This window comes from Rutilus rutilus (assembly GCF_951802725.1).
Source record: "Rutilus rutilus genome assembly, chromosome: 18".
Taxonomy (NCBI): Eukaryota; Metazoa; Chordata; class Actinopteri; order Cypriniformes; family Leuciscidae; genus Rutilus; species Rutilus rutilus.
Window position 1 is genome coordinate 20971715 of NC_140231.1, and position 12825 is coordinate 20984539.

The following is a 12825-nucleotide window of genomic DNA, read 5'->3' on the forward strand; positions in this document are numbered from 1 at the left end:
AAGAAGTTTGACAGCTGTTGAGAAATGTCCAGACCACCACAATAACAACACACAGGAACAGTTCTGACACTGGACACTGCAGAGTTGGTTACCTCAGTGCTGATCAGCTATATGCTGTGTGTCTGTCATTCTGAGATTTACAAGAGAATTTCCTTTAATGTTTACAGATCAAGAGACTTTCCTTTAAATGTATACAGTTAATGATTGTTCAAATTACCCTGTTTTGTGATTTATAAATAATAGTAAGCTTGAATGTCTCCAGGAAACCACAACAATAAAATACAATAAAATATAAATGACAATATTTTCTGTTGAATTACATTTCTTCTTCCAAATGTAAAATTTCAATACTGTAAAAAAAAAGAAGAAAAAAAAAAAGATTGTAAAACCTGTTGGATAAACAATTGAGGGTCAATTATGATAAATGTAGTTTTTAACTGAAAGAGTATTTTTCATAAGTTAAGTCACGTTTTATATGATGTAATTTTATAAAATATGACTTGTTTGGTGTTTCATAATTATTATGTTGTGATGAATAAATAAATAAATAAGCATTAGCTTTTTGTTGTCAGAACAAATAATCTCTACAGAGATTGACTTTGAGAAATATATTCACTATTGTAAAAGTGTGCCAACTGAAGCCCTTGACAGAACGCCTAACTTTTAAATCTTCCACTTTGCCACACAAACTTTTCTTCTACATGCGTTTGTTCTGGTAAAGTCTAAACGGTAATCCTGCAAGACCCCTTAAACACGTGTCCCAGTCCAGTCACGTGTACCCATTCAACCCTGCATTGTTTATCATGTGTAAGCGCCTATATATGGAGAGCACAACACCACAAAACCTGCCAATAGTCGCCATTATGGGGATGAATGTAGGCTATGCCTATGTGAAAACCTAATTACACAGACAGCATTCTGAAAATGATTGTCAATGTTTGCAGCTTTAGAGGGAAGCTCAGGAAATTAATATCTGACCACAATGCTCGATTGATGTAGGCTATTCCGATGTATTCTTATAATAGCGAGCGTTTATAAAAATCAGCACAGTGATAAATAAATAACGCGCGTGGCATTTTACACAGACCAGTTGTGGGAAAACAGCGTGACGCTTGTTAGGGCGGAGTCCCGTGTACATTTATTTTTCGCATGCGAAAATCTACATGCAGTAAACAGATTAAGTTCATTGGTGTGTAAGGGTTTACTTTACAAGGTCCCGCAGGGTGCTTCAAAGAAAACTGGCGCTTTTCTTCGAATGCCTTAGAGAAAAACTATAGCACGTTACGGATGCTGGAGCCAGATGACCAGAGAGTGCTGCAGTCTAGGTCCAGTCTGTCAGAACCACACGACACGGGTTAGGCAAAGCGGCAGAAGAGAAAACAGGGCTAATTTATGATGCCTTTCGAAGAAAAATTGATTGATTTAACCAAGCTGTCATACGAAGAACTCAAGTTTCTTCGAGGAATACTTTCATAGAAGTTCACGATATACAAATTTCTATCGCACTCTTGGAAAAGGTGAGTTCAATGTAATGAGACAAACACTGATGTGGAAGATTAATGAAATGTAACTTTTTAAGGCAAAACAAAAGTATACAGATGTATCATGTAAAGTTGTTTTTAACTGCATTATCTGTATTTCTGTTTGGAACACTTGTTTAGGCTATGTTTATCATGTATACGGTGACTAATACGGATTAGGTTTACGTCATAGCACGTCATATTATGTCCAGATGAGGATGAAAGGGTATACAATACGTTTTTAATAAAGCATGGAGTAAAAATAAATATCAGCATGGCATCAGTTTTGTCATTGGCATGATTGCAAGTGTGATATTTCTTTTATACAGTTCCATGAATAGTATTTCAGTATTTTTTGGCCAGTAATTTGTAGAAAATAGTTCCAAAAGAAGCCAAAAACTCAAGCTTTTTGTGTCTCCAAAGCAACTGGCAAACTAAAAGCCGCGGACTGGAACACTTGAGTGGAGCGGAGCGACAGTGATTTCAATTTCCTTGCTGAAGCTTTGATTTTTAAAAACTCACTCCGTATATTCACTTTATTTGTGTGAGTAAAACACAAACCATTAACTCACATATTTCTCGCTCAGGGCTAATTACACTCTCCCCTCACAAACTCTTGTGTTGAATGCTGTGAACATGCTCAAGTAGGGCTACAGATTTTTTTTTTTTTTTTTTACAATGTCAGTAGTTCATTGTTTTGATAAATAGTCACTTGTGGTATTGTCATGTTAAATAAGAAAGGTGCGCAGAGACTATCTCAGACTTTTTTCAGGAAGCGCCATATCAAACATACAGCACTTCTGTTATCAACTTCCCAATTATGCACTTTGGCATTGTAGAACAGGCTGTACCCATTTTATCAAGGACCAAGCCCTTCACCCTGAGTGAGAGTTTGTTATCTCTGTACTGCTGAACTGAAGTTGAAGGCCATTTTAATCTCAAAGAGAAGGGCTGAGATCCACATGCAGCTGAGTGCAGAGTCAATACATGGATTTCTGAGAAGATGTTTTCCAGAAGCAGATTGGAGTGAAGCCATGTTGCCGTGAGGATATATTTCACAACCGCTAGCTAGAGCCTTTGGTTTAAAATGGATGGCAGAGGACTGTTTACTGTGATTTCGTAATCCTGTCAGTATCATGAACTGATTGAATTCCGCAATGAAATAAATTAATAAATGGACCTAACTGTGTTTGAATTGAAGTAAAGATGAAAAATGAAGAATTAGGACTATTACCTGGTACTAGCTTCCATTACTCAATGTAGGCTGTTAACAGATTTCATATTTGACTTTATTTTGGTTTCACAGGGACTATACTATACCATGGAGACCACTCTTCTCATCTGTATCTTGTTCACCGGTGCTCTGGCAACACAAAGTGTGCCTCCTACAATACAAGGTTAGCAGTTTTTAGATAGTCTTTTGGACTAGCCGTTGTGACATGTCTTGCTCGAGGGGTTTGAATTTGGAACATTCAGAGAAAACAACACAAATAATTGCCTGTTGTTCAACAGTGTAGCCAAACAACAAGAACACAGGATGTTTTCTTTAGCAACCCACCCATTGCTCCACCCTATTAGTTGGGCACCATTGTGAAACAGAGGTGGCTGTTTGGCTTTCTGCAAAAATACTCAATAGGACCTCTGCATACTGAAATAAAACAAATCCTTAACATATTTTCAGGACTCCAAATGCTGGCTGCAGAGAAACTGTATCTTTAGTTAAGAAAATTAAGCCAGTCTGAGCCGGAATCAGGATTTTTCCATGGTTCCATTTTTAGGATGAAATTAATGAACTGCACAGTTTTCTTTAGGCTGTTACCGCCACACTTCCGTTCTTCACAAGCCCATTTAATGCTTTCGCTTTGAAACGGTGTACTGTGCTTTGAACAGTTGTGCCCATTATTAATTCTATCAAATATAATGTTTTCTGAGTGAAAGTGGCTGCGGTAAGTGGGAGGGAGTGCATGTTGCTATATGAAATAGATGGTTAGTTTAACAACATCACTCTGCAGGTGCTATTTGTGCTATACATTAGTTTCTATGGGAACATATTCTACTGAAATGACAGCTCTGATTAATTCTTATCCTTTATCAGGCAGAGAATTAGTTTACAAAGAATTTCAATAAAAAAAATGCATAAACAGTAAGCTGCAAGGCTAATTTATTGCACAAGGAAAAAATGGTAATTTGATTTTTTTTTAGAGTGTTATTACAAGATGCAATCCTGAATCAAACTCATAAACATGAGACTACATGGTTGCAAATCTTTTGCATCAAGCAAGTAATTTTGCTTTGACGGTATGACAATATATATTGTGGCGATGGTATAAAATGTCTATCGTTAGAGATTTTGCTATATCGTACATATCGTAGTATGTAAATTATATACTCATAACATAGCACTAATGACACTTTGTTTAGAGTGATAAAATGCATGTGTCACGTGAATCACGATCCTTGCCTGTGTTTCCTGTTTTTGTTGTCATGGACTTTTATTTGGAAGTTTTGTGTTTCCATTGTTGCTTTGTTCACCTCACCTTTCTCACTGCTGCTTTATTCCCTTGCCATGGACACTGATTTTGACGACACCCATAGTAATCATAGTTTCCATAGTAACTCATTAGTTGATAGCCCTCAATGCTGCGTTCTCCTTGTCGGAGACCCATTAGTGGTCTGGTGTTCTGTTACGATGGCAGTTTCAGAGGAACGAGAGTATGACCCGAATGCAATGACTATTTTATTAAAACAAAACAACAAAAGTAAATCCAGGCGAAACAGGAGATTCCAAACATGAGGTAAACAAAGCAACAATGGAATTGCATAGAACTGCAAAATAAAAGTCCATGACAACAAACACAGGAAACACAGGCAGGGATCGTGACAGCATGAATGAGACAATACAGAGCGGGACTTGCTTGATGTTAAAAAGAGTTACTAAGCGCAATAAGCTGTGAAAGAACTAAATGCGGTGCTCGAGCAGACTGAAAGCTCAGCATGTGATCGCAAATTCAGTTCTCTTTCATGTCTCATTGTGCTTGAATGGTCGAATACACACTCTATTATGTCAAAATGCTCATCGTGTGGAGTATTCATGTAAACACAGTTGGGCATGTCAAGTGAAAGTAAACAGTTGGGTGTAAACCGGATGTGTGTATCAGTATATTGAATTCAGGCATTCGGTCATAAAGTGACAGCAACTTAATAAACCTGCTGCTCTCTGTCTCATTCATGTTTATCAAACAAAGGAGATAAAAACATAATTCGCTTGACTGAATAACTTTTGCAGCTTTAATAAGAATACATTTATATTTAATTCATACAGTGAATATTTTTACATTTGATTATTCAATTTCTGTACTATTTCTAACTACATGTTAAACAAACCTATCGTACCCGAAAACTTAATTAGTTTAATAAAACATAAAATAATATAATATAATAATAAAAAATAACTATATTGTGATGTATATTGTTGTTGTGAAATAAGATTTTGGTCACATTGCCCACCCCTGCCCTAAACAGACAAACTCAAATAAGTCCAGTTCACAAACCAAGCTAGCATGATGGCTCTTAATAATAATTCCTCTGTTTTTCCTGGGGGAAAAAACAACATAATAAGAGATGATGACGAGGAATAATATTTTGGATAAAAGCGTCTGTTAAATGATTAAATGTAATGTAAATGAATTAACTGAAAAAGCACTGGGAGTGTAAATAACCAGACAATACAGATGTTGTGGCCTAGAAATAAATCCTCAGTCATTCTTCCATTACACACTACTTTGAGATGAATCGTACCATTGGGAACCATGTTTAAATTGAGCTGTTACTTCAAATTGTCAATTAAAGTGTTATCAGAGAGTTGCTGTCTAAATGTTGTCAGCTGAGCAGGTCGGGGAGAGCCTTTCAAAGAGCTTGCAGGCAATAACTGCTGCTCTGCCACTCATATTCTTCTACATGTGAAACACGCCAGCACACATTTCCAGGAAAACACAGCTGACAGTTATAGCCCAACTGGGATTTATGTTACATCCTGTTAGTCCAAAACTGGTTTAAACTGAAGGACCTTCACAGATTATTTTCCCTTTTTCAGAATGTTATTTTAGCAGTAAAATATTTGATCACTCACAGCTGTGCTTGATAACACACATTTTTAAACTTTCGCATAAAAAATAACCTTATTCCTTATAATTTATGAATTGCAAAAAAGAAGCATTAGAATATAGACCTTCATTATTGATTCCATGTTTATATATCTTTTGAAATATTTATTTTTCTGTATAGGAAGCTGATGCAGTAAAACATGTCATAATTAAGACTAATTAAAAACTTGACATTCCTGTTATTTTCTTCTGATCCATCAGACTTCTTGTTGCCTTAAAGGTTGTATCAGTGATTTCAGGCCCAAATTTTTTTATCACATTCATCTAATCTTTCCTAACGATCCGCTAGCTGCCCGCCCCATAAGCATGCCGTCAAAAAAACGCGTCTCTACAGGCAGCCTAGGCTCTGAGATCTACACCGACAGGGGTGGGTGTTGTGAGGTTTTGAGCCAGCTTCTTCTTCAGCTCCGACTTTGCGTGCAGCCGTGCACGAGCACAAAACCTCACAACACCCACCCCCTGTCGGTGATTGGTTGGAACACTATTTGTTTTGGTTTTGAGTGGTTGGTGAAACCAATTGTTTTTGTGTGTAGATCTCAGAGCCTAGGATGCCTACAGAGACGTGTTTTTTTGACGGCATGCTTATGGGGCGGGCAGCTAGCGGATCGTTAGGAAAGATTAGATGAATGTGATCAATTATTTTTTGGGCCTGAAATCACTGATACAACCTTTAAGGCAACTATGTTCAATACCAGCAAGGGTTTAAGTATTTTTTTCCCTCTCTTTGCAGGTCAAACTTCAACTTTGCCTCATCTGACTGGATGCTTTTCTCGAGAGCTGATGACTTTCCATTGTCAGTGGGAGACTGCATCCTTACAGAACGGCAAAGAACTTGAGGATCTGAGACTTTTCTACATCTTAGAAAAGTAATTAGTAATCATAGTACATCATAGAATAAAATGCATATTAATATATAAAAAACTGCATGATAATTGGTATTATTTGGTAACATAATTCTCTTGCACCTACAAGTAAAAGAGAATTAATGCAAGTTACAATCAGTCTATAGCAGTCAGTTGATAGACAAATGACTGTTCTTCTAATAATGATCCCCAATTTCCCACATGTCTGCAGGGATTCTAAGAAAAGTGAGAGAAAATGGAGTGAATGTCCAAGTTACAGCTCCTCGAGGAATGAATGCTACTTTGATTCCAGGAATACTGTTATATGGTACCCTTATGCGATCCAGCTGCGTTCACGCTCTCTTGATGTTGTTTATGATGAAATATCTTTCAACGTGGAGGACATTGGTAAGCCATGTGGCAAACACAAAGACACTCTTTGTCTTTTCTGTCTTGGCATGCTTTCAAGGATAACATTTTTTCACATATTTACATATACAGTATCTCGCAAAAGTGAGTACACCCCTCATATTTCAGCAAACATTTGAGTATATCTTCTTAAGGGACAATAGAAATGAAACTTGGATATATTTTAGAGTAGTCAATGTGCTGCTTGTATAGGAGTATAGATTTACTGTCCTCTGAAAATAACTCAACATACAGCCATTATTGTTAAAATAGCTGGCAACAAAAGTGAGTTCACCCTAAGTGAACATGTCAAAACTGTGTCCAAAGTGTCAATATTTTGTGTGAGCACCATTGTTATCTAGCACTGCCTTAATCCTCCTGGGCATGGAGTTCACCAGAGCTGCACAGGTTGTTGCTGGGATCCTCTTCCACTCCTCCATAATGACATCACGGAGCTGCTGGATGTTAGACACATGGCGCTTCTCCACCTTCCGCTTGAGGACGCCCCACAGGTGCTCAATAGGGCTCAGGTCTGGAGACATACTTGGCCACTCCATCACCTTCAGCTTCCTCAGCAAGGCAGTTGTCATCTTGGCTGTGTGTTTGGGGTCGTTATCATGTTTCTGAAGGGAGGGCATCATGTTCTGCTTCAGAATGTCACAGTACATGTTGAAATACATATTTCCCTCAATGAAGCGCAGCTCCCCAGTACCAGTAGCACTCATGCTGCTGGTACCCCAGACCATGAAGCTACCACCACCATGTTTGACTGTAGGTAAGACACAATTTTCTTGGTACTCCTCACCAGGGCGTCACCACACATGCTGGACACCATCTGAGCCAAACAAGTTTATCTTAGTCTCATCAGACCACAGGACATGGTTCCAGTAATTCATGCTCTTGGACAGGTTGCTTTCAGAAAACTGTTTGCGGGCTTTCTTGTGAGCAAGCTTCAGATGAGGCTTCCTTCTGGGACGACGGCCATGCAAACCGACTTGTGTGGCGTATGGTCTGAGCACTGACAAGCTGACTTTCCGCTTCTGCAACCTCTGAAGCAATGCTGGCAGCACTCATGCGTCTGTTTTTTGAAGCCAGCTTCTGCACCTGACGCACAGCACAAGGACTCAACTTCTTTGATTGATCCTTGTGAGGCCTGTTCCGAGTGGAACCCGTCTTGGAAAACCTCTGTATGACCCTGGCCTGCACTGTAACTCAGTTTCAGGGTGTTACAAATCTTCTTATAGCTTAGGCCATCTTTGTGGAGAGCAACAATTCTAATTCTCAAATCCTTAGAGAGTTCTTTGCCATGAGGTGCCATGTTGAACATCCAGTGGTCAGTATGAGAGAATTGTACTCAAAGCACAAATTTTAACTGCTCTAATACAAGATACACAGATTTGTATGGTCCTGTCAAGCAGACAAAAAAATTAACATGATGAATAGGACATGTGGCTTTGCATGGTTAAACGACGTACCGCTATTATCACTTAGGGTGTACTCAGCTATTTTGACAATAATGGCTGTATGTTGAGTTATTTTCTGAGGACAGTAAATATATACTGCTATACAAGCAGCACATTGACTACCCTAAAATATATCCAAGTTTCTTTTCTATAGTATTGTCCCTTGAGAAGATATACTCAAATGTTTGCTGAAATGTGAGGGGTGTACTCACTTTTGTGAGATACCGTATATTTATACATACATACATATAGGTTTTTATAAATGTATTTTTAATGAGTTTTAGTTACTTATTTGTTAATTTTTTATATATACATTTTATATATAAATATATGGACACACTTCAGATTAGGGTCCAATTCTCACTATTAACTAACTATTAACTCTGACTTTTGTCTCAATAAACTCCTAATTACTGCTTATTTGTAGTTCCTAAGGTAGTTGTTAAGTTTAGGTATTGGTTAGGATTAAGGGATGTAGAAAATGGTCATGCAGAATAAGGCATTAATATGTGCTTTATAAGTACTAATAAACAGCCAATATCCTAGTAATATGCATGCTAATAAGCAACTAGTTAATAGTGAGAACTGGACCCTAAACTAAAGTGTTAGCAGATATATTTATGTTGTCCAAAATATATTTTCAATAATACATTCTTAAGAGAGCTCTTTTAACTAAACATTCCTAAACATATGTAGATAACTAACCCCCCCTTTTCATTGCATTAAAGGGCAAAATACTTGCAAACATGTTCCATTTATTCTTAGTTGTTCATTATTTTCTCAGTGTTTCCAGATCCGCCTGTAGGACTAAACTGGACTCTTTTGAGTATGAGCACAACTAGCTTAATCTGTGATGTGGTTGTGAGCTGGGATCCTCCTCCGTCTGCTGCAGAGAATGTGAAGACAGGATGGATGTTGCTGGTATACGAGACCCAGTACAGAAAAAAGGGTTCAGACCAGTGGATCTCAGTGAGTCTCACGCAACGTCATCAAATCCAGATTTCTAATCTGCTCCTAATGAGAAACAGACTTGAAGTCAAATGTGTTTCTTGAGGAGTTCCTCTGAAGCTTTATTAAAAGTAATTTGCATTTATATTTGATTCACCATGGTGAAGACTATGAGCTGGAATTTGCAGACATAATTAGACCATGTTTGGAACACAATATCTTCAAGGCTTCAAGGTTGGAGTGTTATGATGTGTCTTAGTTTTCTTTGTCTCTCCACAGCTGGAGAATGGCAAAGACACACAGGCGTATATCTATGGTCTCTGCAGCGACACTGAATATGAAGTCAGAGTCAGGTCAAAAATGAGAGGCTACAATTTTGGTGTCTTCAGTGACTCCATCTTCATACTCATTTCTAACAAAGGTCAGTTTAAACATCTACCGGTTTGTAGGTTTTGAAAGGAAGGAAGGAAGAAAGGACTTTTTTTTTTTTTTCAGTGATGTTTTGAATGTCTCCTTTTATTTTCAGAATCAAGAATTCCTATTACAGCTGTGCTTGTCTTCTCTGCTGTTGGTGTCGCAATTATCTTGATGCTGATTATAGTTTCACGTCAACAAAAGTGAGTACATGCTCTGTTATATAACAGTGTAAAAGAAATCTGACAGCATTATGTATGAATACAATGATTTACTGTGACACTTATTAGTTTCCTTTGTCCTTTCATTTTCCTGCATTATCTTTTAATGTTTTACTGCATTTATTAGTTTATTCTTTTATTGCATTACAACTAAAACGCAATAGATTACAACTGAATTCCACTGTACAACATTCAAGACCTTAAAATAGGCAAATTCAAAGTCAGGCAAGACAGATTCTCATTTATAACTGGTAGGAATGTGTTTTTCTCTCAAAATATATTAATATATATTATATTATCCAGATTTATATATATATATAATATAATATATTAAATTCAACTTTTAAAAAACGCGTCTCGAGACCTTGCGTTTTCCCCCCCAAACAAAAACGCGTTCTGTGTGAATGGCCGCTAAGGCTGCATTTATTAGATTTAAAAAAAATATTATTACAATTTAAAATAACTGTTTTCCATTTTAATATATTTTAAAATGTAATTTATTATTGTGATGGCAAAGCTAAATTTTCAGCATCATTACTCCAGTCTTCAGTGTCACATGATCCTTCAGAAATCATTCTAAAATGCTAAATTGCTGCTCAATAAATATTTATTATTACCAATGTTGAAATGTGCTGCTTAATATTTTTGTGGAAACCTTGATCATTTTTAAAGGATTTTTTGATGAATATAAAGTTCAAAAGAACAGCATTTAATTGAAATAGAAATCTTTTCTAACAATGTAAAAGTCTTTATTGTCACTTTTGATCAGTTTATGCATCCTTTTGATTATTTTTATGGAATATACAGTATGGAAAACTGCATAGTTGGCCATTCAATATTCAAACCATTTGGCTACTCAAAGCAAAGCTTTAACTTAAGTGTGGCCTGATTTCTGTTGTAGGCTAATGGTGATTTTCCTGCCGCCAGTCCCCGGACCAAAAATCAAAGGGATTGACCCTGTGCTTTTACAGGTATGTGACTTCACATTCATTTTGTAGAACGTTTAGGGGCTACAAATTAAAGCTTTTCTGTTTGGTTCATTTCTCCACAGAAAGGTCAGCTGAGTGAATTCACATCAATCTTAAGCGCCCACCCGGGCTTGCGGCCAGAACTGTACAGCAATGATCCTTGGGTAGAGTTCATGGAGGTGGACATCGACGAACCACACGAGAGAGAAGAAGAGCTCCTTATCGACTCTCCGGTTTCTGACTCGCCTCAAATGTCCAGTAGTTTCAGGGATGATGACTCGGGACGGGCTAGCTGCTGTGATCCGGACCTGTCAGATCACGATCAAATGGATCTTCATCACCCTTCAACCAGTTGCCACGATGGTTTCCACCCGTTGTCGCGTACACACTCTGGGCCACCGCAACCTGCAGCCGTCTGTCCACAAGACACAACCTGGTCTAACAGCCTTTACTCACAAGTGAGTGACGTCACCCAGCGTGGTGAAGCTGTGCTTTCTCTGGAAGAGCAAGAAAGGATGAACACCTGTCATAATGAAACTCAGAAGGATAAAGACAACAATAAGAGAAAAGAAATCCAACAGATGGTGGTGATCCCTGACGAAAGAGGCTACACCTCCGAGCTTGTTGCCAGTGCAATCAGCGCCCACCTCGATAAACCAAACCCACCGATCACAGACCAATCACAGAGTCAAGAACAACACAGTGCATTCAGTGACATTCAAAACCTGAGCACTGAGACGAACACGTCCTCTCTGTCCACTGCATTTCCCACCCTTGCAAAGCCCACCAGTCCAGAGTACACTATGGTAGATGGGGTGGATTGGAAAAACAGTCTCTTCCTTAAACCAAATACACCAACCACCCCACAGAAGGCAGAGGTGAAGAATTTGCCCACTCCTGAAGGATACTTGACTCCTGACCTACTCGACAACATTACCCATAACTAAAAGTGGAGTACGTTTGCTCTTTGTGCATGTGGCGTCTGACATGGTTAGCCAACATCGAACAAGACGTGGATCCATGATCCAAGCCTTCTCCAGTGGAATGTATGTCATGAAACAAATCTTTTGGCAAGCTTATAGTGGGCTGTATAAGGCCTGGAGTCTTTTCTTTATTCTCCTAATTTGGAGGGTTAACAGCTTCAGAGGTTATTTTGAGCAGACATACAGCAGAAGGATACATTATGCTCTCACATGCAGTTGTATAACAGTTCTATTGCTGTATTATTTTGTGCATGTTTATAGTTTGTTTTCAGAGAACTAACCACCACTATGTGCCTACTTAAGATTATATCATCAGTGTTAAAAAACAATGTGACACATTTATATCAAGAGGGATTCTTATGTTTACGTGAACTGTTACAGACTTTTGTCCTCAGTGCCACAATAATGTATATATGATCAATTTTGTTTCATGACAAGTCAACTTTGCAAAAAAAAAAAAAAAAAGTGTCTGTCCCATATTACCATATTTCCCTCTCAGCCATTTGTACAGAGAGGGGTGAGCAGTTGCTCATTATCATTTAAAGCGACATGCACCGAAACGGTCGCTGTGAACACAGCTGTTTTTGAGGAGGTAAAAAGGGTGTTGTTTTGAGGAATTTTAACCAAAGTATGTTACAAACTTTACATGAAGACCCTAAGGAATCATACCAACTTGTGAAAAATGGGCATCCGATGACCCCTTTAAGATGTGTTTTTTGTTAGCATGGTTGTCTACTCAATGCTGTTTGGGCCTTGGTTCAGTATTGTTTATCATTTCAAAAGGGATGTTTTTAACTTTGTAATACAAGCGGTATCTTGAAATAAAATGACAGCAATGAACTAAGAAATACTGGTTTTGCACTCTGTGACCTACAACTCCCGTTATACTCCCAGC

The 12825-nt window shown here is 38.0% G+C and overlaps 1 protein-coding gene across 1 annotated transcript; it reads left to right on the forward strand.

Annotated features, from left to right (window-relative positions):
• Positions 1-826: 826 nt before the first annotated feature.
• ghrb (growth hormone receptor b) lies at positions 827-12773 on the forward strand. The gene is made up of 9 exons (XM_084387293.1): positions 827-1517; positions 2827-2917; positions 6414-6549; positions 6758-6933; positions 9181-9365; positions 9624-9765; positions 9871-9961; positions 10881-10950; positions 11031-12773. The coding sequence occupies exons 2-9, from the start codon at positions 2842-2844 to the stop codon at positions 11892-11894; spliced, it is 1740 nt and encodes a 579-aa protein (XP_084243419.1). The 5' UTR covers positions 827-1517; positions 2827-2841; the 3' UTR covers positions 11895-12773.
• The last annotated feature ends 52 nt before the right edge of the window (positions 12774-12825 follow it).